This window comes from Neoarius graeffei, chromosome 5 (genome assembly GCF_027579695.1).
Source record: "Neoarius graeffei isolate fNeoGra1 chromosome 5, fNeoGra1.pri, whole genome shotgun sequence".
NCBI lineage: Eukaryota > Metazoa > Chordata > Actinopteri > Siluriformes > Ariidae > Neoarius > Neoarius graeffei.
Genome location: NC_083573.1, coordinates 32,129,970 through 32,157,325, shown reverse-complemented (window position 1 = coordinate 32,157,325; position 27,356 = coordinate 32,129,970). Strand labels below are relative to the sequence as shown.

Genomic DNA, 27,356 nt, shown 5'->3' with positions numbered 1-27,356 from the left:
CTCACAGCATCCCCCTCTGACCATCGATGGTGCTGCAGTGGAGAGGGTGAGCAGCACCAAATTCCTAGGGGTGCACATCGCTGAGGACTTCTCCTGGTCCAACAACATCGCATCACTGGCCACGAAGGCTCAAACTTGCCTCTACTTCCTCCACAAACTGAGGAGTGCACGAGTCCCACCCCCATCATGTGCTCATTCTACAGGGGCACCATTGAGAGTGTCCTCACTGGCTGCATCACCGCGTGGTACGGAGGCTGCAGTGCCTCCTGCCGGAAGACTCTGCAACGCATAGTGAACACGGCCAGCAAGATCATCGGTACCCCTCAGCCCTCCCTTACGGACACTCCCGTCTCACCTGCAGAGCCATCAGCATCGCTGGTGACACCTCCCACCCTTCACACTCACTCTTCAGCCTCCTGCCCTCGGGGAAAAGGTACTGGAGCCTCCGGGCCCGCTCCACAAGACTGCTAAACAGCTTCATCCACCAGGCTGTCAGGATGCTGAACTCTGTCCACTACCTACCCCCTACCCCTGGTCTGTAACACATTCATTCACACAAGAAAACTACCTCATCCGTTTGCACATCACACCACAAACATTAGCATTACTGCTGTATCTGCTGCTATTGCTCATTTGCCCTACTGTCATATACACCTCATAAGCTGCTCTTCTAGCACCTTCTCCGTTATTGTACTGTATTGCACTACTGCTATTTTGTACATTGTTTGATTTTAGAGTGTATTTATATATTGTTTTTCTTAAATTTTTTGTCTGCATTATCTATATTTATAAATATTTATATCTATTTTTTTTTGGTTTGTGTGTGTAATCTTTATCTGTTTTTTACAAGTACGGTGAGAGAGAAACAGCATTTCGATTCTTCTATATGTCCTGGATATATAGTGAATTGACAATAAAGAATCTTTGAACTGCATAAATGAGCAGAGTGTTCCTAATAAAGTGGCCAGTACATGTATATAAAATCTTCATTTTGCATGGCTGGACACGTATGAGTGCATATACTGTATGTGATCTAAACTGAGTATTGTGTTCAGGTGAATGTGATTTCTCACCATACACCGTCACATTGAGTGTGTAGCTGTAGACAGGTTTGCTGCTTTGGCCGTCCACAGTAATGTTGCACCTGTATGTGCCGCTGTCACTGCGGGTGACACAGGGCAGTTTGGTGAGCAGGGTGCCTGTCGAGGACACGTCAGTGAGTAACGGGGTACCGGTGTGTGAAATCCACGTCCCACCCGCTACGGCGTAAGAGGGAGAGACTTCAGCTTTCAGCCTTGCAGTACTGCTAATGGGAATGACAGGAACTGGAACTAGGGTCACTGACACACACACACAGAAATTGTAAATGATCTTTCAATTCAATATAGTAAATATTTTTATTATTGGCGGCACAGTGGTGTAGTGGTTAGCGCTGTCGCCTCACAGCAAGAAGGTCCGGGTTCGAGCCCCGTGGCCGGCGAGGGCCTTTCTGTGCGGAGTTTGCATGTTCTCCCCGTGTCCGCGTGGGTTTCCTCCGGGTGCTCCGGTTTCCCCCACAGTCCAAAGACATGCAGGTTAGGTTAACTGGTGACTCTAAATTGACCGTAGGTGTGAATGTGAGTGTGAATGGTTGTCTGTGTCTATGTGTCAGCCCTGTGATGACCTGGCGACTTGTCCAGGGTGTACCCCGCCTTTCGCCCGTAGTCAGCTGGGATAGGCTCCAGCTTGCCTGTGACCCTGTAGAACAGGATAAAGCGGCTAGAGATAATGAGATGAGATGAGATTTTTATTATTTAATTTATATACTGTATATCTCATCTCATCTCATTATCTGTAGCCGCTTTATCCTGTTCTACAGGGTCGCAGGCAAGCTGGAGCCTATCCCAGCTGACTACGGGCGAAAGGCGGGGTACACCCTGGACAAGACACCAGGTCATCACAGGGCTGACACATAGACACAGACAACCATTCACACTCACATTCACACCTACGGTCAATTTAGAGTCACCAGTTAACCTAACCTGCATGTCTTTGGACTGTGGGGGAAACCGGAGCACCCGGAGGAAACCCACGCGGACACGGGGAGAACATGCAAACTCCACACAGAAAGGCCCTCGCCGGCCCCGGGGCTCGAACCCAGGACCTTCTTGCTGTGAGGCGACAGCGCTAACCACTACACCACCGTGCCACCTATCACGGTAATCACGTTATCAAATTCAATAGATGTGGCCACATTATCGCCCGTTTTAAACACGTGTTTTTGTTGTTGTTTACATCTACATCTGCCAAAGCTACGCTGCAATGTGGAATTTCATCACTGACAAGTCGTCAGATCATTGCAGGGCTGATACATAGAGACAAACAACCATTCACACTCACATTCACGGTCAATTTAGAGCCACTAATTAGCCTAACCTGCATGTCTTTGGACTGTGGGGGAAACCCACACAGACACGGGGAGAACATGCAAACTCCGCACAGAAAGGCCCTCGCCGGCCTCGGGGCTCGAACCCGGACCTTCTTGCTGTGAGGCGACAGCGCTAACCACTACACCACTGTGCCGCCCATAATTTATATATGAGATGAGATATACATGCATACACACACAATCAAAATATGTTAGACTCCACTACTGCTTCCTGTTTTTTTTTTTTTAAATCAAAGATCAGAAAGTAATGAATTTATTCTTAACTTATTATTCAAGAATGAAGTATCTGTGTGACAAGGAACAAAATGTGAATATTATGTTCACATGTTTCATGATGCTATATTTTTGCATTCAAATGGTTACACGTGTGTTTCTAAGGTAAAGTGTTGTAATATCTACCTGTGTATAATAATTAACTCCTGGCAGGAAGTAAATTAATATTATTAAGGAAATCATTTTTACTACTGTTTTGCCTGACATAGGTGTGATCTCTTCTCCGATTAATGTAACGTAACAAAACATCTTGATAATGGACACAGGCTGTGGGCTCTTACAGCACCACTAGCAAAAACAAGCAACTGGGAGACGCAGATGAAGAAAAATTGAGTGTTGTGTGCATAACCGAGATAAAGACAGAGGGGGACTACTCAACATTTAATAACAGCCAGAAGAACAATCCTCTCTTTGAACTTCCTGCCTTCCTTCTCCAGCAGGCAAGAATAAAGTCCTCCACTTTCCACTGTGGCAGTAAATCGCAAGAAAATGTTATCGGATATTTCCAGGGTTCTGCCTGCCTGATGCATCATCTGCCTTCCATCTCCTTTAACGTTCACTGAAATCAGCGTCGTCCATTTCATCCCCTTGGCTGGCATCTTCAGCCACGTGACCTGCCTGGGAGTTACAGGGGACTCTTCAGAGCAGTGCAGGGTGACAACTGTGCCTTCTTTCACCATAATCACGTCACTCCAGGTATTATCTTAAAAAAAAAATCACATTTGTTAAGAGTATTAACAATAATGAAGGCTTGGCTAAGTTTGTATTCATATTTTGAAAGCATTGCTGGATCAATAATAAGTTCCTTAATATAAATCATTGCCACATAATGTCTTGTATTCTATCCCCATTCACTGGATATGAGCAATTGCGTGCTCTGATTGGCTACTCTACTACTAGGCTATCAGCTCATATACCGTGAGTAAAGAAAAAAAATTTCAAAATGTGTTTCTGAACCAACCGAGGATGAAATAAAAACTACTCGAAAACAAAACCCCAAAAAATACAAAAAAAAAAAAAAGCACAACAAAATATGGAATAAAGTATTTGATGTTAAGGACGTATCTTTTTATTTTTCAAGAATTATCATTATTATAGCATTTTTCACAAATTGCTCCTGTCATTTCGCCGGTTTGTTTACATTCTAAGCGGAAATGATTTTGTCGGACGTTTTGTATAAAGTTTTTTTTTTGTTGTTTTAAATCGAATTTGCAAAAAATAAAAATAAAAATGCTCTGTTTCTCAAAGTCCAGTGAATGTGGATAGAATAAAAGAATTATTCCACTCAATCTTGTTGTACATAGCTATCAGCTCATGTACGACTCGATTTTGTGGAATAATTGTTAAATATGGCGGCACGGTGGTGTAGTGGTTAGCGCTGTCGCTTCACAGCAAGAAGGTCCGGGTTCGAGCCCCGTGGCTGGCGAGGGCCTTTCTGTGCGGAGTTTGCATGTTCTCCCCGTGTCCGCGTGGGTTTCCTCCGGGTGCTCCGGTTTCCCCCACAGTCCAAAGACATGCAGGTTAGGTTAACTGGTGACTCTAAATTGACCGTAGGTGTGAATGTGAGTGTGAATGGTTGTCTGTGTCTATGTGTCAGCCCTGTGATGACCTGGCGACTTGTCCAGGGTGTACCCCGCCTGTCGCCCGTAGTCAGCTGGGATAGGCTCCAGCTTGCCTGTGACCCTGTAGAACAGGATAAAGCGGCTACAGATAATGAGATGAGATGAGATGAATTGTTAAATATGTTATGCTGAAATCATTTTAAATAATGAAGGCTTGGTCAGTTTTGAAAGAGCATTTCTTCCCAAGTTATTTTACAACTGAAGAAGCTTTAAATTTAGTTGGCCTGAGAAGCCTGGAATAAAAAATGGATGGCATGTGGATCCCTCGAGCATCACCCTTTTTTTCTTTCTAAAAATGACTTTAATATCTTACTGCCTGCCTTGCTGAAAACCCGTTTCTAACAACAGCCACATCAGGACTGAAACCGTTCTACAACACAATGACACTATTAAGATTACTCTGTAATACAAGCAGGATTTCTTGATTAGCTGCCATGGGGGTAAAAGAAGTCACACTTCACTCTTTTTCTTAACAAAAAAGACAAGAAATTTAGATTTGAAACACAGCATCAATAAAGAGTCCCATCGCTGGCTAAAACAACGAGACATTTTAACATGCTTTACTACCAAATATGGTTTTCTGTGCTTCTGTGTTTTATCAGATGACGCAGTAGGAGTCTGCGTGAGTGTGAATTTGGGAAAAGGGTTTCTTGGAATTTGGAGATGAAGAAATGAAGAACGTGTGTGAAAGCTTTGTGGGACACTGCCTGGGCAGCCAAGAATGAAAAATACACATGGATCCTTGAAACATTAATTGTTTTTGTGGTTATATTCCTTGTGCCTGTCGGCTACCATCCCTGCTGCAACCAAATGGTGCTGTGAAAACCTTGCTACAATACACCACGAATTAACCCGATTTAACTGTGGAGACGCAATAGAATTACAATTTCTGCATTAACTCCTGGAGATGTAAAGGGAGACATATTTCACAAGAAATAAGGAAATAAAAGTATTGTTAAAAGCAGTGTAATTGTCCTTAAGTATTATTTTGGAAAAGGGGTGGCACGGTGGTGTAGTGGTTAGCGCTGTCACCTCACAGCAAGAAGGTCCTGGGTTCGAGCCCCATGGCCGGCGAGGGCCTTTCTGTGCGGAGTTTGCATGTTCTCCCCGTGTCCGCGTGGGTTTCCTCCGGGTGCTCCGGTTTCCCCCACAATCCAAAGACATGCAGGTTAGGTTAACTGGTGACTCTAAATTGACCGTAGGTGTGAATGTGAGTGTGAATGGTTGTCTGTGTCTATGTGTCAGCCCTGTGATGACCTGGCGACTTGTCCAGGGTGTACCCTGCCTTTCGCCCGTAGTCAGCTGGGATAGGCTCCAGCTTGCCTGCGACCCTGTAGAACAGGATAAAGCGGCTAGAGATAATGAAATTATTTTGGAAAAGGGGCGGCACGGTGGTGTAGTGGTTAGCGCTGTCGCCTCACAGCAAGAAGGTCCGGGTTCGAGCCCCGTGGCCGGCGAGGGCCTTTCTGTGTGGAGTTTGCATGTTCTCCCTGTGTCTGCGTGGGTTTCCTCCGGGTGCTCCGGTTTCCCCCACAGTCCGAAGACATGCAGGTTAGGCTAATTGGTGGCTCTAAATTGACCGTAGGTGTGAATGTGAGCGTGAATGGTTGTGTGTGTGTCAGCCCTGTGATGATCTGGCGACTTGTCCAGGGTGTACCCCGCCTCTCACCCATAGTCAGCTGGGATAGGCTCCAGCTTGCCTGCGACCCTCTACAGGATAAGCGGTTATGGATAATGGATGGATATTATTTTGGAAAAGTCGCACTTGATTCAAGTCTTATTGAAATTCACTACTTTTACTCAAGTACATTTCCACATCCTCCTTACTTCTTTTTGACCTTCAAAAAAAAAAAAAAGTGTTGCCATGCAAAACAAATCTCGCCCAATAGCACTTATGATGAATATGAAGGAAGATATCGTGAAAAAAATAGGTACCCTATGGGTACGTTATGTTACACATACTGCTTATAAATAAAATAGTTTTCCATGTCCATACAGTAAATATAGCATATATATTTACTCTATGAGGCAGTAGCCACAAAAATGAAGCGTAATCCAAAAATGAACAATTTAAAAATCACAGAAGTAAAATATACCAAGTGTCTGTACTTTATATTATTCTACTCTTACCTCTTACAGTTTTCAAAACTGAAACCTCCGAACTGAAGCTGACATACACACGCTGTCGCCATGACCGAAACTCTTATTTCCGGGAAAAGGCCCGGCGCTAGAGCTCAATGGAATGCACTTTCCCTCTGTAATAAGCATAAACATGTCTGAAAGCAATTTCTTTAGTCTAGTCCGTAGTGGGTGAGGTAATAATAATAAATCAACAGAGTGGGGAAATTTTTATCAATGGGGTTTAAAAGTGGGTGTGGCCAAAACCCCTTCCTTTGCATATGTAAACCAACCAAGAAACCATCCGATGACAGCACAGTGTATGCAAATGAGGCAGGTAGTGATCCAATTAGTATGTTTGTGGGAGGAGTCTTAGCACTCCTGCAGTCTGAGCTCAGAGCTTTTTTTTTTTACCTTTTTGGTCACCGTGACCTTGACTGGATGACCCTCAAAATGTTGGAGGTTCTATTTGAGACCAGTGCCCATCTATCTTGAAATTTTCTTGAAGATTGGTCCAGCCGTTTTCCCGTAACGTTGCTAACAAAAAAACAAAGAAACCCGACCGAAAACAATACTTCGCCCTGCTTACTCGGTAGCGGGCGAGGTAAAAACACATTACAAATCTAAATTCAAATGCATTTAGACTTCCCTTTTTTTCCGAGTAAGATGCGGTTACTGATTCATACAGGATGAGAGATCTCATTTGCCACCCACATAAACATGAAATAGGGCGGCACGGTGGTGTAGTGGTTAGCACTGTCGCCTCACAGCAAGAAGGTCCTGGGTTCGAGCCCCGTGGCCGGCGAGGGCCTTTCTGTGCGGAGTTTGCATGTTCTCCCCGTGTCCGCGTGGGTTTCCTCCGGGTGCTCCGGTTTCCCCCACAGTCCAAAGACATGCAGGTTAGGTTAACTGGTGACTCTAAATTGACCGTAGGTGTGAATGTGAGTGTGAGTGGTTGTCTGTGTCTATGTGTCAGCCCTGTGATGACCTGGCGACTTGTCCAGGGTGTACCCCGCCTTTCGCCCGTAGTCAGCTGGGATAGGCTCCAGCTTGCCTGCGACCCTGTAGAAGGATAAAGCGGCTAGAGATAATGAGATGAGATGAGATAAACATGAAATATCAGCCTTTAAAATTCACTATCAAAGCTAAGTAAAGTATGTTGAGTTAAGTTCACTTAGCTAGTTACAGTTTGGATATTTCTTTGCTAAATTAGCTAGTTATCTTTTGTTTTGGTTGCTCATGTGCCTTCTATCGTTATCTAACCCCAAGCCAAAGTCTAGCTTTGTTTGAAATACAGTACTGTGCTAAAGCCTTAGGCACCCTTTTTTTTTACGTAGAACTTTTCTTATAGATATTCATTTGATCAATTCTGCATCACTGGATCAGTGCAACAACCAAATATTTTAGATTTCCAAACATTACTTTGCCAAAAAGAAAAAAAAATGTTTGAGAAAAAGGTTTGTATCAGTAAAGAAAGCAACGTATTACATCAGAGAAAGTTTTGTATGCAAAAAAGAGGCAAGTGTGACAGTCAAAGTGTCCAGAAGAACTGTGACAGGTTCTGGAAGACGCTCAGTAAAACCTACAGCTCCTTTCCTTATAAAACTGCACTCATTGTACTTGAGAGTACTATTTGCTTTTTACTCAAATGGTCTTCACATCAAATATTGACTTTGCTTCGTTTATAACTGTTTTGTGTTTTTCCCCCTTATTTTTGAAATCGTCTTTACTGTACAGCATTTCTTTGCACATCCCTAAGACTTCAGTACTATATATTTTTAAAACGCTCCCTTATGACTGAGATTGACTTTTACTCTTAAATACTTGAGCATGTTTAATAATGTAGATGCAATAGTTTTTGACTTTAACTCAAGTATCTTTTTGCCTCTATACTTTTTAATGGAGTCAGATTTCGATACAGTTCCCAAACTTTTACTCAAGTACACTTTCTCTGCACTTGTTCCTACTTTGGTTAGTTAACAATACACACACAATGGAGTAGTTACAAACAGGCTTGTTGTACTTGAGTCCAGGACTCTGACTCGAGTCCGACTCATGCCCTAATTTTAAGGACTCGTGACTTGACTTGGACTTGAGCACTGATGACTCGGACTTGTGCATTAACTACATTCGGACTCGTAAATTGGAGACGAGGCCTTGGATTTTTTCTTTATTTTTTTGTAACATGCCATAATAATTTGGCATAACGTATTTATATTTATATCTACATTAATTTTATACTAATTTTGTGCAAGAGAATGCACATTCACCTGTTCATACGTCATGTTCAGGAACAAACTAACGTTAATGGCATTAAAACGCCTGGAGAGAAGCCGCTAGGATTGTCTGCTTTGCTTATACAGACTTCTCGTGCAGTGGGAAAAAATGCACTGCTGTGTGTTCCATATGTAGAAGAACTATCGAGGAGACGACGGGGACAACCTCGAACTTCAACCGTCGTTTGGCAAGACTCCATACAGAGAAGGAAGTGACACACTTTGTTCATTGCCCTGTTGATAGTGGGCGGCGCTTGCTTGCTGAGCGATGAACTAGCTGGCGTTAACCCTCTCTCATGTTATTTGCCCTGTTGATAGTGGGCGGGGCTTGCTGAGTGATGAACAAGCTTTTTATCTGTAGCTTATTAACTAAAATGGGGCAGTCGAGCAGTAACGTTAGTCCGACTCAGTAGCAGAGATGCTTTCACATGAAGGCAGCAGCAGCCACCGTCAAATGGTGCGGATGGAGTCTCGTTCTCAGACTGGACTCGGACTTGAACACTGGGGACTCGAGACTGGACTCGGACTTGAGGTTTAGTGACTCGACTACAACACTGGTTACAAATATACAAATATTGTTATATATTTAAATACCAGGGCGGCACGGTGGTGTAGTGGTTAGCGCTGTCGCTTCACAGCAAGAAGGTCCGGGTTCGAGCCCCGTGGCCGGCGAGGGCCTTTCTGTGCGGAGTTTGCATGTTCTCCCCGTGTCCGCGTGGGTTTCCTCCGGGTGCTCCGGTTTCCCCCACAGTCCAAAGACATGCAGGTTAGGTTAACTGGTGACTCTAAATTGACCGTAGGTGTGAATGTGAGTGTGAATGGTTGTCTGTGTCTATGTGTCAGCCCTGTGATGACCTGGCGACTTGTCCAGGGTGTACCCCGCCTTTCGCCCGTAGTCAGCTGGGATAGGCTCCAGCTTGCCTGCGACCCTGTAGAACGGGATAAAGCGGCTACAGATAATGAGATGAGATTTAAATACCAAACGCAGTAAAAGATTAGCTGCATTAAAACATTCAAATATCTTTATTTTATTCAGGAAATAAAAGGATCGTATTGGTTTTAGATACAGAAGTTGCAGAGCTTGTTTACAGTTAGTCATCTTAATGAATTATGAATTCTTAATGAAATTTAGAATGCATATTTAGAAATTTAGATGCAGTCAGCAGTCAGGAGTATCAACTCCCTCCCTGTTCTGCCCCTCCTCCCCCCTCTGCCCCCTGCCACAGATTCTGCTCGCGCACACCCCTGCCCCTCCTTCAGCATCTGACATGTCATCCTCACAGCTTCCCCCCCCAACACACATACATACATACATCTCATCGTTCATTAATACACTGAACTCAGGGACCGCACATCTCACTTTACCGCACATCTCACTTTACCGCACATCTCACTTTACCTCGCTCATTTGCACTATTCTGCACTACCTCATCTTAACAGCTGCTAGTTTGTTTATACTGCTTATTTCATGTTTCATGTTTACCTGCTATACCTCAAGTGCCCTTGACTGTTTGGTTATTTGAACCAATTTGTGTGTGTGTGTGTGTGTGTATGAGTGTTTAGTCTACGTCTAGTTCATATCTAGAGTGTTTATACTGTTTATATTGTCTGAGTGTTTAGTCTGTGTGTAGTTCTTATCTAGTGTTTACACTGTTTATATTGTCTGAGTGTTTAGTCTGTGTGTAGTTCTTATCTAGTGTTTACACTGTTTATATTGTCTGAGTGTTTAGTCTGTCTTGTTCTTATCTAGTGTTTACAGTTTATATTGTCTGAGTGTTTAGTCTGTCTTGTTCTTATCTAGTGTTTAAAGTTTATATTGTCTGAGTGTTTAGTCTGTCTTGTTATCTAGTGTTTACACTGTTTATATTGTCTGAGTGTTTAGTCTGTCTTGTTCTTATCTAGTGTTTACACTGTTTATAATGTCTGAGTGTTTAGTCTGTCTTGTTCTTATCTAGTGTTTACACTGTTTATATTGTCTGAGTGTTTAGTGTGTCTTGTTCTTATCTAGTGTTTACACTGTTTATATTGTGAGTGTTTAGTCTGTGTGTAGTTCTTATCTAGTGTTTACACTGTTTTATATTGTCTGAGTGTTTAGTCTGTCTTGTTCTTATCTAGTGTTTACACTGTTTATATTGTCTGAGTGTTTAGTGTGTCTTGTTCTTATCTAGTGTTTACACTGTTTATATTGTGAGTGTTTAGTCTGTGTGTAGTTCTTATCTAGTGTTTACACTGTTTATATTGTCTGAGTGTTTAGTCTGTCTTGTTCTTATCTAGTGTTTACACTGTTTATATTGTCTGAGTGTTTAGTCTGTCTTGTTCTTATCTAGTGTTTACACTGTTTATATTGTCTGAGTGTTTAGTCTGTCTTGTTCTTATCTAGTGTTTACAGTTTATATTGTCTGAGTGTTTAGTCTGTCTTGTTCTTATCTAGTGTTTAAAGTTTATATTGTCTGAGTGTTTAGTCTGTCTTGTTGTTATCTAGTGTTTACACTGTTTATATTGTCTGAGTGTTTAGTCTGTCTTGTTCTTATCTAGTGTTTACACTGTTTATAATGTCTGAGTGTTTAGTCTGTCTTGTTCTTATCTAGTGTTTACACTGTTTATATTGTCTGAGTGTTTAGTGTGTCTTGTTCTTATCTAGTGTTTACACTGTTTATATTGTGAGTGTTTAGTCTGTGTGTAGTTCTTATCTAGTGTTTACACTGTTTTATATTGTCTGAGTGTTTAGTCTGTCTTGTTCTTATCTAGTGTTTACACTGTTTATATTGTCTGAGTGTTTAGTGTGTCTTGTTCTTATCTAGTGTTTACACTGTTTATATTGTCTGAGTGTTTAGTCTGTGTGTAGTTCTTATCTAGTGTTTACACTGTTTATATTGTCTGAGTGTTTAGTCTGTCTTGTTCTTATCTAGTGTTTACACTGTTTATATTGTCTGAGTGTTTAGTCTGTCTTGTTCTTATCTAGTGTTTACACTGTTTATATTGTCTGAGTGTTTAGTCTGTCTTGTTCTTATCTAGTGTTTATACTGTTTATTTTTACTGTTTATATTGTTTGAGTGTTATCTAGTTCCTATCTAGAGTGTTTATACTGTTTATATTGTTTGTTGTTTTTTTTTCAATTATTCTATTTTTATTTATTGCATTGCCTGTTTGCACCGTGGGTCAGAGAGGACTGATATTTCATCTGTGCTGTATGTCGAGCATGTAGAGCATATTTGACAATAAAGTTGACTTGACTTGACTTGAAATTTAAAAAATGATAAAGTCATTGTAAAAAAAAAAAAGGACTTAAGACACTTGGTCAGACTTCCGATGTAGTAAATGTCCATCATTCTTATAAGCCTTGGTTATAGTGTTGCAGATCGACAGTATATGCTCAATGCACACTTACTGTATGTATACACTTTTTCTGCTTCTACACAAGATATACGCTGTATAAAAAGCTCCTCGAGGGTTCTTTATGAAACTTACAGGTTCTCAGATTCCTGCTAGTACCTTTCTGATAAAGAAACATTGATGTAGGTTTCATAGGTCCTTTAATGGATCCCGTAGAAGGACGAACCAAAGAACTGTTTATTGGGTAAAATTAAAGTTCTATAGTTAACCTTTTTTTCCCCTCAAAGTGTGCAGCTATGTGATGAACAAACGAGCATTTTAGTCAATTATTTTTGCTTGAAAAATTGAACAGAATATCTTACCTCTTTGTGTAATAGATGGAAGGATAAAACTTTCACAAAAGCAAGCGAGAGCAAAAAGAAGAGAATAAGAACTCATCCTGCTATGTACTCGTTAGGATAATAAAGAGAGCCAGGTACAATGGTTTCTGGACGACATGTAGGAAGTATTTGACACTATAATGCATGCGTATGCGTGTGTGTGTGTGTTACTAAATTTGAAATTGCCAAGGCAGGACAACATGCAGGATAAGACTGACAGCTGCAAAATATGGATGTGAAAATTGCAAACTTGAACAGGAACAAACGCACAGGAAAACACACCAGTACTGTTAGGAATTGATAAACAGAACTGCACACACTTCTGTGCAGGCGATAGAAAACACACACACACACACACACACACACACACACTCCTCTCTCTCTCTCTCTCTGCAGTGTAAAAATATCTTAGTGAAGTTTAAATGCCTAAAACATATCAAATTTATCAAAAATTTCCTTCATAAGATTATTATAAAACAAACGTACAATTATTCGGACTATTTCTAGACGTAACTTTGTAATAATGTCTAGAAATGGGATTAATAATTTAATATTTGTCTTCAATTAATCTCATAATCAGAAATATGAAATACAATAGCTGGTATGGAAGATATTTTCTCATGCTACGATTATTTTTTTGTGGTGCCCAGACTGAAGTACATATCGAATGTTGTTAACTCTTATTCCTTTTAAGTCTGATTGTGCTGAACTTCAGTCACACGCTTCCCACACAAAGAATACAAATAAGGGTAAAAACCGTGTGCTAGGCAACTACTGTGTGTGTGTGTGTGTGTGTGTGTGTGTGTGTGTGTGTGTGTACTGGGCCATTGATAAGCAAGCATGAGTGAGAATTCAAGGGTCCACAGTATATCTGAACTAGTCTCTAATTCCTGGGCAAAATGCCTCTATCCCTACAAAGGTCTTTAATTAAAACTATCAGAGTTATCACCCTGCTAAGAACTTGTACCTCCTAATTACCTCTTAGTCAAAAGACCAGAGAATGACAGAGAAAGTGTTACAAAATAGAGGATGAAAGCGAAGCGGGAATGTGAAAGACAGATAGGAGGAAAATGAATTAACGAAAATTTCCGAGCTAACAAAGTAGGACAACAGTAGCTAACGAGAGCCATGACAGTGTACATATCCTGATCCCTGTGTGAACAGCGAGGGAGTGCGAGGGATTAGCTATGATAGGAAGAAGACGAGCCAGGCGTACAGAGAAATTATTCAAATGAATTCATGCTCCTTTGGTTGTTACAGTCATCAACTGAAGGTACCGGCGTTCAATTTTACACACACACACACACACACACAAAAGGTGCTAGTTTAAAGTTACCTCTGCATCATCAACTGTGCAAACTGCCACCATGTGAGATTTTGATATGGAAAATAAATAAGCGTCTCTAATTTCATAGGGATTTATGAATCTAAGGTGAAAATGTCAAAAGGTTCTCCAACAAACCACAATATATTTAAAAAAAAAAACGTGTTATCTTCTCCTCTTCTCCCTATACGCTTCCAATGCTGTGAGCTCAACACAACTGAAGGCAGCCATGAACTGAAGGTTACAGAAGCAGGGTCCAAAGGTCGCCAGTTCAATTCCCACAGCCAGCAGGAAAAATGTGAAAGGAGTTGAGTGAATGAACAGCACTTTCCCTTCCCTCTGTATCATGGCTGAAGTGCCCTTGAGCGTGGCACCTAACCCTCAACTGCTCCCTGGGCGCTGTAGCATAGCTGCCCACTGCTCTGGGTATGTGTGTGTGCTCATTGCTCACGTGTGTGTTCACTGCTTCAGATGGATTAAATGCAGAGGAGGAATTTCACAGTGCTTGAGTGTACATGCGACAAATAAAGGCTTCTTCTTACGAAGGGGCAAATTTATTCCCATTAACAGCAGACAGACCAAAAACAAAAGACCCTAAACAGGAACAACGGCTCTCCTTTCAATGTACACACCGGCGCTGCTTAGAATGCGCAGGGCTTCATCATTCTTCCCAATTATTTGTTTAATAATTTGCTCACGGGTGTTGTACAAGAAGAAACATATTGCTAATGGATGTGCACTTGAGGTGGCAAGGCACAGGCTGGAATGATTGCTTGCTTTGAGTGCTATGGCAGTTCATACCTGTATGTGATAACGGTGTCTGCAGCAGGTGGGGGGAGGGGGGCAGTGTTGCTTTGACGCACACAATAGCTCCAATACGCAAAGATTAATTGCACTCAGGAAACGGAGCCCAATTATTTCCATTTTGACGCCTACATACTGAGCAATTTCAATATCCTACTTAATATTGCCTCTACTCTACATTATATTTAGAGCAATGACACTGTAGCAGTCTAAAAAAACCAACCTTTCCGACCTCTCGAGGCTATCTGTGACATGTTATCTGTGTTGATGGAGTACTATAATCCCCACTTTTCCCTCTGTTTCCAGTTATCATTTTACCCCAGCCTGATTAGTATAGAAGCAACAACAAGAAAAAAAAGTTTTGAATGTTAAAAGACATCACTTCAGCTCAGTTTTCAGATATTCATCCAGTGCTCAGGTTTGACATTCAGTGTGCAAAATTCTCTCATTCCAAGCTTGATCGACTTTTTCCCCCCTATTCCTGGGTTGTTTGGATGCCCAAGTTGTATTTTTTCCAAAGTGAATTTGAAATTTGGCTGGATGAATATCTAGAAAAACACTGAAAGAAACCCATTTGAATGGAGAGTCTTGACTGTTTGAAAACATGAATCTAACAAGTGTTGCCAGGCAAAACAAACCACACCCGGCAGCACTTATTTTATACCTATATATTGATAATGGTAATATTTCTCAATCATCAGCTGTCAGGTTATAGTCCTATGAAAATCCATGACCTTGAGTTTGACATTTCAAAGTCATTCAAGGTCAAAGGTTATGGTGGCAACTGAAAGCCCATATGGGACTTCTGATATGTTGATAATGGTAAACATCTAGCTATCATGAACCATTTTAAAGTTATAACCCTTTGAAAACCCATGACCTTGAGTTTGACCTTTCAATGTCAAAGATCATGGTGCCAAATGAAAGCCCATATGGCACTTTCTATAAGTTGATAAGGGTAAATATCTGTCTACCATCAACTGTTTTCAAGTTATAGCCCTCTGAAAATCTGTGACCTTGAGTTTGACCTTTCAAGGTCACTCAAGGTCAAAGATCATGGTGCCAAATGAAAGGCCATATGGGAGTTCCTATATGCTCATAAAAGTAAACATTTGTCTATCGGCAACCGTTTTTGAGTTATAATGGAAAATGTTATTTTGACCAATGACCTTGACACCCCTGACTTATAACCCCCTACCACCATAGAGACTGTCCAAGCTACCCCATCATGCAGCATATGGTTGGAAGCAGAATCAAAATATGCACATTTTGGTTTTGGTTTGAAGTCAAAATAATGAATTTGAAGAAAGTTATGACAGAAAAATTATTTTGACCTTTCCAGTGATCTTGACCTTGACCTGATTACCCCCAAAATTTAAGCAGATAATCTATGGACCATTGCCCACCTACCCTGAAAATCTGAAGTCAATCGGTGCAACTGTCTAGATGCTAGATTGTTAACAGACAGACACACAAGCAAACAGACAAAAAAAAACAAACCTCACTGATTACAATACCACACCCCGCTCACTCTGTTGTGGATGAGATAAACATGTCAATCTCTGACCACTGAAATATAAGAACTTAGAATATCAGTAAGGTTAATTCAAGGTTTCGATTAAATTTCACTATCCAATTTGATTTTACATACAAATATTTATTACCGTGTGGCAGCGGGTGCGTGGTCAAGCGTCAGTTTGTGACCGGAGGGCAGAGTCAGGGAAGGTAAGTGGCAGAATCACTGCACCTGATGTCAGTTAACGTGTGTTTGTGTGTCTTCCTCAGTGACTGCGCCCTATATAAGGGGAGAGAGAGGGCAGAGGAAGGGAGCTCTCTCCCCAACCAGACGCCTTGTGTGTGTGCATGCGGGTGTAGCTGGGAGAGTGGAAAATAAAAGAGTTTTGTTGAACTCAGTTCTGGCCTGCCATCCTTCTGCTGTGCTCCACCCACCCGTCAGAATTGCTACAGTGGTGCCGAAACCCAGGAATCGGAGCACAGAGAAGAACAGCCCCATGGAGTCCTCCCCCTTCGCGGACCTGGTTCATGCCCTCGCCACGGCCCAGCAGAGCCAGCACCAGGTGCTAATCGCCCTCCGGAAGGAGCAGGAGCAAAGGTTCGAGGCCCTGGTGCTGGTGCAGCAGGAAGATCGTCAGATGTTCCGGCACCTCCTTGCGTCGGCGAGGTCCACCACCTCCACCGCCGCGGGCCCTCCCCACCTCACCCTAACAAAGATGGGCCCGCACGACGGCCCTGAGGCCTTCCTCAAGCTCTTTGAGCAGGCAGCAGAGGCCTCGGGCTGGCTGATGGAACAGCGCGCGGCACGCCTCCTCCCCCTGCTAACAGGCAAGGCGCAGCTGGCGGTGCTACAGCTCCCCGCAGACAGCCGGCTGGTCTACGCGGACCTCCACCGGGCCATCCTCCAGCGTGTGGGACGCACCCCTGAACAACATCGACAGCGCTTCCGTGCTCTGCGCCTGGAGGAAGCCGGCTGGCCGTTCGCATTTGGCCAGCAACTCCGGGATGCCTGCTGGCGGTGGCTGAGGGCTGACAACCGTGACGCCAAGGGAATCGTTGATCTGGTGGTACTGGAACAGTTCATCGCCCGACTACCCGAAGGGACCGCGGAGTGGGTCCAGTGCCATCAGCCGGCGTCACTGGATCAGGCCATCGAGCTGGCGGAGGACCATTTGGCGGCTGTTCCGACGGCAGGACAGCAGATCTCCTCTTCTCCCCACTCCTCTCTCTCTCTCTCCCCCTCCCCTTCTGTGTCTCGTCCTTGCCCCGTTCCCCCACCGCAGAGGCGGGGGCTGGCTCCACCCCAGCCGACCCACTGCACCCGCGGTGCCCTCCCATTTCCCGCTTCCGTGTCTGTCTCTTCCCCCCCTCAGGTGAGTGAGCCCCAGAGTACCGGTGCAGAGAGAAAGCCCGGGCCAGTTTGCTGGCGCTGTGGGGAGCCGGGGCACCTCCAGCAGCAGTGCTTGGCAATGGAGGTGGTCCGGATCCCCGATGCACCAGGAGCCGCCCTTGATTGGGCCGGAGCGTATCACATACCGGTGAGTGTCCAAGGGGATACATATCAGGCGTTGGTGGACTCTGGCTGTAATCAGACCTCAAGCCACCAAAACCTGGTGCAAGACGAGGCATTAGGGTGAGCACAATTGATGAAGGTGTTGTGTGTGCATGGGGATGTTCACAACTACCCTTTAGCGTCAGTCCACATTCTTTTTCGAGGGGAAAAATTTAGTGTAAAGATGGCGGTTATTCCTCGCCTTACCCACTCAATAATTTTGGGGACTGATTGGCCGGGATTTTGGGAGTTAATGAGGCATTTAGTGAAGAGTGGGCCCTGCCGTAGTTCAGCAGGGGGAGGTCCCGGTGTGGCATTGGCGGGAGCAGCTGTCACAGAGCCGTCTATGTCATCTCTGCGTCAGAGCGAGGAGCCGCAGACTCCTCCTCCTTCTCTCGGGGAATCCCTCATGGATTTCCCGTTAGAACAGTCGTGGGACGAGACTCTGCGGCATGTGTTTGACCAAGTGAGAGTAATCGATGGTCAAACGCTCCAGCCAAGTGCCACTCCGTCCTTCCCCTATTTCTCCATTATGCGAGATAGATTATACCGAGTGACGCAGGACACTCAGACTAAGGAGCCAATTACACAGCTTTTGATTCCAAAGAGCCGCCGGGAATTGGCATTCCTGGCGGCTCACTTTAATCCCATGGCTGGACACTTGGGGCAGGATAAGACACTAGCCTGAATAATGGCCCAGTTCTATTGGCCAGGGATTCGCGGCGATGTCCATAGGTGGTGTACGGCATGCCGCGAATGCCAGTTAGTAAATCCAGCGGCCATTCCAAAAGCGCCTTTGTGCCCTCTATCATTAATCGAGACCCTGTTCAAAAGAATTGGGATGGATCTCGTCGGGCCATTAGATCGGTCAACACGAGGGAATTGCTTTATTTTAGTTCTGGTGGACTATGCAACGCGATACCTGGAAGCAGTGCCTCTTCACAATATCTCAGCACGCAGTATTGCAGAGGCGCTCTTCTGTGTCATCTCCCGAGTCGGAATCCCCAAAAAGATTCTGACTGATCAAGGCACCTCGTTTATGTCACGCACACTGAGCGAACTGTATGGGTTATTGGGAATTAAACCGATCTGCACCAGCGTTTATCACCCACAAACGGACGGTTTAGTCGAATGGTTCAATCACACACTCAAGAATGTAATTAAAAAATTTGTTCGCGAGGACGCATGCAATTGGGATAAATGGCTCGAAGCCCTGTTATTTGCAGTGCGAGAGATCCCACAAGCCTCCAAGGGGTTCTCCCCATTCGAATTATTATATGGGTGTAAGCCACGTGGCATCCTAGATGTTCTGTGAGAAAATTGGGAAGAGGGACCTTCCCCCAGCAAAAATGAAATTCAATACGTTATTGACCTCCGCGCAAAACTCCACACAATTATCCCAGGAGAATTTGCGGCAGGCCCAAGAACGGCAAACCCGCCAGTACGACAGGGGTACGCACCTTAGGGAGTTCGCACCAGGAGATAAGGTACTCGTACTGTTGCCCACATCGAGCTCCAAATTGATCGCCAAGTGGCAAGGACCCTTTGAGGTCACACGGCGAGTTGGGGACGTCGACTATGAGGTGAGGCGAACAGACAGGGGTGGAGCGCTACAGATTTACCACCTCAATCTACTCAAACTCTGGAATGAGGAGGTCCCCGTGGCGTTGGTGTCGGTGGTTCCGGAGAAGGCGGAGCTGGGGCCGGAGGTTCAAAAGGGAACATTGACATCGTGTACCTCTCCGGTCCCCTGTGGAGACCACCTCTCCCCGACCCAACTCACGGAGGTTGCCCAGTTGCAGACCGAATTTTCGGACGTGTTCTTGCCCCTGCCCGGCCGCACCAACCTCATAGAACACCACATCGAGACGCCCCCAGGGGTGGTAGTGTGCAGCCGCCCTTACAGGCTACCCAAACACAAGAAAAAAGTGGTTCGGGAAGAACTTGAGGCCATGCTCGAAATGGGCATCGTCGAGGAGTCCCACAGTGACTGGAGCAGCCCGGTGGTCTTGGTTCGCAAGGCCGACGGGTCGGTCCGGTTCTGTGTGGATTATAGAAAAGTCAATGCAGTGTCTAAATTCGATTCATACCCAATGCCTCGTATTGACGAGTTGCTCGATCGATTAGGCACGGCTCGCTTTTACTCGACACTGGATTTAACAAAGGGTTATTGCCAGATCCCCTTGACTCCACTATCCCAAGAAAAAAAACAGCCTTTTCCACACCTTTTGGCTTACACCAATTTGTTACACTTCCTTTTGGGCTGTTTGGGGCACCCGCTACGTTCCAGTGGCTTATGGACAGGGTCCTCTGCCCCCACGCCACCTACTTGGATACATCCGGCCGCATACTTGGATGATATTATAATCTATAGTAATGACTGGCCGCGGCATTTAGAACACCTAAGGGCCGTCCTTAGGTCGCTGAGGCGAGCAGGTCTCATGGCCAACCCAAAGAAGTGTGCGATTGGGCGGGTGGAAGTACAGTATCTGGGCTTCCACTTGGGCAGTGGGCAGGTACGTCCCCAAATTAACAAGACAGCAGCGATTGCGGCCTGCCCGAGGCCTAAGACCAAAAAGGGGGTGAGACAGTTTCTGGGGCTGGCTGGCTACTATCGGAGGTTTATACCTAATTATTCGGACGTCACCAGCCCGCTGACTGATCTCACTAAAAAGGGGGCACCAGATCTGGTCCAGTGGATGGAGCAATGCCAGCGGGCTTTTTCTGAGGTGAAGGCTGCACTTTGTGGGGGGCCACTGTTGCACTCCCCTGACTTCACTCTCCCCTTTATGTTGCAGACAGATGCGTCGGACAGAGGGCTGGAGGCTGTTTTGTCCCAGGAAATGGAGGGGGAGGATCGTCCAGTGTTGTATATCAGCAGAAAGCTGTCGGTGCGTGAGGGGCGCTACAGCACCATCGAGAAAGAGTGCCTAGCCATCAAGTGGGCAGTCCTCGCCCTCCGCTACTACCTGCTGGGCTCACTCTCTGTTCGGACCACGCGCCCCTCCAGTGGCTCCACCGCATGAAGGATGCCAACGCACGGATCACCCGTTGGTATCTGGCACTCCAGCCCTTTAACTTCAAGGTGATCCACAGGCCGGGGGCGCAGATGGTCGTGGTGGCCTTCCTCTCCCGTCGGGGGGGGGAGTCGGTTGCAGGTCGGACAGCCGCCCAGCCTGAGTCGGGCGGTGGGGGTATGTGGCAGCGGGGGTGTGGTCAAGCGTCGGTTTGTGACTGGAGGGCGGAGTCAGGGAAGGTAAGTGGCAGAATCACTGCACCTGATGTCAGTTAACATGTGTTTGTGTGTCTTCCCCAGTGACCGCACCCTATATAAGGAGAGAGAGGGCAGAGGAAGGGAGGTCTCTCCCCAACCAGACGCCTTGTGTGTGTGCGTGCGGGTGTGGCTGGGAGAGTGGAAAATAAGTACACTGAAAAGTGGAAAATAAAAGAGTTTTGTTGAACTCAGTTCTGGCCTGCCATCCTTCTGTGCTCCACCCACCCGTCAGAATTGCTACATACCATTTTTTGTTCTTTGAAGTCACATGACATTAGAGTAAAGACTACACACAGTATACTTATGTACCTGTGTTGATTTCTGGGAAACACAGGTTATCTTCTAGAACCAGTTTACTTTGTGTGTGTGTGTGTGTGTGTGTGTGTGTGTGTGTGTGTGTGTGTGTGTGTGTGTTTTAATTTGCTTTGCATCAAGGCTCTGTGACAAGTTAATTGCCTCCCTACTTCCTATACAGCTCACAAAAGCTTTCCTTGTCACCTGAAGGGTACATCTAGCTTACTGTTACCTTTTAGAAGAAGAAGAAGCCAAGCCTTTTCACATGTACACTCAAGCACAGACTTAAGCACACAATGAAATTTCTCCACTGCATTTAACCCATCTGAAGCAGTGAACACTCACAGGTGAGTAATGAACACACACACATAACCAGAGCAGTGGGCAGCTATGCTATAGCACCTAGGGAGCAGTTGGGGTTCGGTGCCCTGCTCAAGGGCACTTCAGTCCAACCTCAGGCCATGGCTGCCCCATGTTAACCTAACCACATGTCTGTGAACTGTGGGGGAAACTGGAGAACCCGAAGGAAACCCATGCTGACATGGGGAGAACATGCAAACTCCACACAGAAAGGGCTTGAACTCAGATCCATCTTGCTGTAAGGTGGCAATGCTAACTACTACACTGTAAAACTTTTCACTGTGAATTTACAGTAATTAAGAAGAAAACCTTTATTCGCCACATGCACACTTCAAGCACAGTGAAATTCATCCTCTGCATTTAACCCATCTGAAGCAGTGAACACACGTGTGCACACACACCCAGAGCAGTGGGCAGCCCAGAGCACCCGGGGAGCAGTCAGGGGTTCGGTACCTTGCTCAAGGGCACCTCAGCCCAAGGCTGCCCCACGTCAACCTAACTGCATGTCTTTGGATTGTGGGGGAAACTGGAGCACCCGGAGGAAACCCACGCAGACACGGGAAGAACATGCAAACTCCACACAGAAAGGCTCTCGCCGGCCGCTAGGTTTGAACCCGGAACCTTCTTGCTGTGAGGTAACCGTGCTAACCACTACACCACCGTGCCGCCCTGGCAGCTTTGCCAGCAAAGTACTGTATTTTTTTTTTTACAGTTCCTTACTATATTTTAGAATTACAGTATTTTACTAGAAATAAATGTACAGTTCTTTACTGTATTCTTGTAAATTTGCAGCACAATACTGGTCAGTTTTGTCGATAAATTACTGTATATTTACAGTATGTAAGCAGTGTTTGAATCTACAATACTGTAGATTCAAATACAGCTTACATACTGTAAATACACAGTAATTTGCTGAAAAAACTATCAGTAAATAATAATAATAATAATAATAATAATAATAATAATGGGACAATATTCATTATGCAGTTCCTTCTCAACTATTTCCTGAAATTAAAAACAAAACAGTGCAACAACCGATACCTGAATAAACCTCAACTCCCTGCCTGCTATTGTTTCTTTGCTTCATTCGTTTGAAAGATTTACAATTTTTAATTTAAATGACAGTGCATACAATATTTGGTAACTTGCACTGACAATTTTAATTATTTATTTGTCTGTATTTAGAAAAGCACATCAAACTAGCTGTTTTTAATTAACCTGTTGCGGAACAGCAGTAGTCCAGTTTGCATGAATATTTCAGCAGGGAAGTGAATGGGGCAGATCCAGGAAAATGGGAGGGGGGAGTGACATCAACCCAGTAAGGGCGGGGGGCCGGCAGAGGCTCAGTTCCCAAGACTCAGGGGATTTCAAGCAGATATTCTTCAGAACTGTTGCAAAAATCAACATCTCTCACAGACCTATCCAGCTTTTGTCATAAAAATCAAAGTGAGGCTCACCCCAAATGGCACGTGTACCATGTACATACACAGGGTATAGTGAGTACAGGGATACCCTATTAATGAACACGAGCAGTAGTGAGAATAGTGTGTGTACCGCAGTAAGTCTGCTGCAGCATTTTATAATTTTGGCTTGTGAACATGTGTGTTAACGATACCATAAACATAAAAGGATGCCACACACCCTTTACATGGAGGCTACAGTGCAGTCTGGGAATACAGTATGTTATTACATTGTGGGAAATGAGGAATTTTAAGCAGGCTGTCACTGGAAAGACAAGTCTGAAATGTTGTCTGTTCGTCCAAATTTCAGCCTGTCCAATGACGGGCCAAAGGCTTGGAACAATGCAGCCGGGGGTCCAGGGCCCTAAGCTGAAGGGCTTTAGATGCCTGGAGATGGTGTCTCAGCTATTTCCAGGCATATTTCTGTGATCTTCAAAGGCCAAATTACACTAAACATTAGTTGCTAATGACAGTACAAATTGAATATAATTTACAAGAAAATGTCAGAAGATTCAAGAAAAACCTGCTTAAAGAAAACAGTAGCGCACACAGGTCAGCTCCATGTCTAGAAAAAAGTATGGAATGCAAGGATGTTCCAGTTGGTTACAACTTATTGGTACTCATATATAGGTACTATAATAACGCTCATGAACATTATATCAACAATGACTATTTTTATACTAAGTCGATAAGAAATTTAGTAATTAACAATACAACTATTCTTACATAACAGAGTTAAAATTTTGAGTATGAGATTCCAAGTAAGTTTGCAACAAAATGACTCAAAACTAGACACGGTCATATCATTTGGCATTTAGACTAAAATCTGCTGGACTAGAACTTAGAAAATAGAAGAAAACACAGTGAAAGAGAAACCAATGGAAACCAATAGAGTGAAAGTGATTATCATGCCGTTTCCATGGGAACAGTCTTTTATGAATATGTAAGTGGGCGCTCAGTGCCCCGACTCAGGTGTGACTGAGTAAGGTGACAAGTTTTATGTTTCATCTAATTTAGGTAATTTAAAAATATAATATTATTTGGCAGTGGGCACATAGGAACGTATAAAGTATAGCGTTTCTGTCAATATGTTTATCATGCTTGTATGATAAAAAACTTGCGAAGATAGTGAACACAAAACAATTATACTGTTTCTATTTTACTGAAAAGTGTAAAACTTGAGCTCCAACAGTTTGAAGAAGAAAAGACACTGGGTTTCATCACTGAATGAGTGAGTGAGGGAGTAAATAAGTGAGATAGGGTATGGGTGTGTGTGTGTGTGAGATCAGATAAAGCCCCACTTGAAGTCACTGAGCTTCTTGAGGGTGCATACATGCAGATTCACTGACGTTGCCTTCTTTTTGACCATCATCTCACTCTTCTTGCTCTGCACTTTCTTATGGCATGCTTTTGTGCCCCTCTCAGGATGGATGCCAATCCAGGTTCTGAAAAACATTGCAGGATGAAAAAACAAGATGAGCTGTGAGCTACTGCTCACTTGCGTATCCCCCCACTCTCACTTATATCAGAATGCAAGCAATCGAAGGAATAGGACACTTATTATGAATGTTGACTTCAACAAATAATGAACCCTGAAACAAGTAAGTAAAGAGCAGTGTCTCTCCCCAGGGATTTCAAATAGCATCCTGGGAAACTGGCATTCTGAAATAGCATTTTGCTTCTTGAAATAGCGTCAAAATCCACCCTGTATGTTTCGTAAATACATTCAGTCGGTAAACAGGAAGTGGATGTGGGACAGACCTGAAAATGGTATACATGGGATAGAACCTCAAGCTGAAGCTCGGTACCAAATATTATATCATCTCATTATCTCTAGCCACTTTATCCTGTTCTACAGGGTCGCAGGCAAGCTGGAGCCTATCCCAGCTGACTACGGGCGAAAGGCGGGGTACACCCTGGACAAGTCGCCAGGTCATCACAGGGCTGACACATAGACACAGACAACCATTCACACTCACATTCACACCTACGGTCAATTTAGAGTCACCAGTTAACCTAACCTGCATGTCTTCGGACTGTGGGGGAAACCGGAGCACCCAGAGGAAACCCACGCGGACACGGGAAGAACATGCAAACTCCGCACAGAAAGGCCCTCGCCGGCCATGGGGCTCGAACCCGGACCTTCTTGCTGTGAGGCGACAGCGCTAACCACTACACCACCGTGCCGCCCCACCAAATATCAAGCAAGTATGATTTGTAGTTGCTGAGAAAAGTGTTACAAAAACTTTGTAAATCCAAGGTATATGTTTTGTAAATGGGTCCATCTCAGAAACTGGTCTCTCATTTGGGACATTATGGTCAAAAAATAAATTTTCTAATTTTACTTTTTTTTTTGCATTTACCTAAGACTCAATGTTTCTTTTGTCATGTTTAATAAGAATAAAGATAGTATCTTGCTTTATCTGGCCTCCACTGTGGAAAAATTTTTTGATTAAATTCAAATGCTTTTGTAAAATTGATTTCCATATAAAATAACTCCATCATGAAGAATTAAAGCCCCTCCTTCACAGATGAGTGAAAATGTTGAATAAATTTCCTCTTTTTGATTACTTGGGTTAAAAATGCCAAGTTATGATGACTGAATTGATTATTCACTTAAATATGAATAATATGATACATTTTGGGTATTTGATATGGTGAAATAGGACACAATGGAAAAATCAAGAACACACCGGAAAGATGAGAATAACGGCAGTGGTAAAAGAACAGCGACTGTACCGGCTGAAGGTCGGCCGGGTCTCTGCTGCGGCGCGCGAGCAACGGGACATCACTACCACACCGGACGGAGTGCAAGGCAGGGGCGGGGCAAAATGACTGGCCATAGATTCTATCAAAAGTTCCATCTAAATTGACCATGGTTGCAAAATATTGGCCAAAAATACGCAAACACTACGAAATATGAAAGTAAGATGAAAAAGAAACATTCTATTGCCTTATACTGCAAGACTAAAACAAAATAAAACTGTCAACTCACCTTTTCAGCGATAACGTCCAAACAGATCACCCGCGTAACAGAAAGACCGCAAATGGAAGCACGATCAACTTCTAACTGTTGGAGTGGAAAATTCCATTCTACACATGCAAATTGTTAATGTGTGTCCTTCCCCGCACACAAATAACACGCTACGATAAAAAATAGACCACAACTCATTTTATAGCTCAGAAATTCATACAAGACCAGCTACCATCGTAACATATTCTGTAAGAAACATATTCTATACCGAACTTTCAGCTTTCGTTTTAAACAACAAAATCGCAGATTTATAACTAAATTTTGATACAGCGTAGTGATTTTAAGTTCCTACTTTTGGTGAGGTAGTGACCTTGACCCTGAGGCTTTCCGTTTAGATCAAAACACACGATCGTATTGGTTTTGGGTATGCAGAAAACGGAGTTACGACGGTGATCAAATATTTTGCATGATGTTTTATTACGGTTATGATTATTCTGTGAGCGCACCAATCCTTAGGTGTATAAAGTTACAACTTAAAATACAATTAGTGATAACTGTAGACTTTTCAGTGGACTACAACCTTTTTAAGGGAATGCGATGTAGTCAACCATTTATTATGTCCCAGATCAAGCTGCCATTTTTCCACAAATTTGCAGAATTTTTGCCAAATTCTGAATAGAGTATTCACATCAAAGATTTAGTTTTATCTGTATTATTTCTTTCATCATTTTATTTCAAATTAAAACCAAATCACCATTCAAAACTGTATAGTTTATTGACTGTGAGTATATTTAATGAGGTACCCCCACAGTACCCAGTTTCTGAGACAGACCCAAATACATTCAGTCAGTAAACAGGAAGTCAATGTGCGACAGACCTGAAAATGGTATACACGGTATAGAACCCCAAGCTGAAGCTTGGTACCAAATATCAAGCAGTTGTGATTTGTAGTTACTGAGAAAAGTGTTACAATTTTTTGTAAATCCACCCTGTATATTTCGTAAATACATTCAGTTGGTAAACAGGAAGTCGATGTGGGACAGACCTGAAAACAGTATACATGGTATAGAACCCCAAGCTGACGTTTGGTACCAAGTAGCTATGATTTGTGGTTGCTGAGAAAAAGGGTGTTTAAAATGGACAGAGATACAGACGGACGGATGGACGGACAGAGGTAAACCAGTACACCCCCCCTCCTTTGGAGTGGGGGTATAATAAAAATTCTTCTTTCAGGTGACATTAATCTGTGAATGTGACATATCAAACAAGAACCTGTTCAGTACAAAGTAGTGGTCCAGAATATTGAACCATATGATTATCACATTTCACTAAGTTGGTATGTATCAATTCACACCAGTTGAAAAGAAGA

At 43.7% G+C, this 27,356-nt stretch overlaps 1 protein-coding gene across 3 annotated transcripts in view; it reads right to left on the bottom strand.

Moving 5' to 3' along the window:
• Window positions 1–27,356, bottom strand: part of g6fl (g6f-like) — a 69,254-nt gene that overhangs the window by 21,985 nt on the left and 19,913 nt on the right. For 2 of the 3 annotated variants that reach the window (XM_060921554.1, XM_060921555.1), the window contains exons 3-5: window positions 24,363–24,458; window positions 3,081–3,404; window positions 1,074–1,340 (exon numbers count right to left, since the gene is read on the bottom strand). In XM_060921554.1, coding sequence (XP_060777537.1) covers window positions 1,074–1,340; window positions 3,081–3,381 — 568 coding nt within the window. In that variant the 5' untranslated portion in view covers window positions 3,382–3,404; window positions 24,363–24,458. Of the gene's footprint in view, window positions 1–1,073; window positions 1,341–3,080; window positions 3,405–12,412; window positions 12,559–24,362; window positions 24,459–27,356 lie in introns of those variants that run through there. The other variant, XM_060921553.1, reaches the window with a different exon arrangement.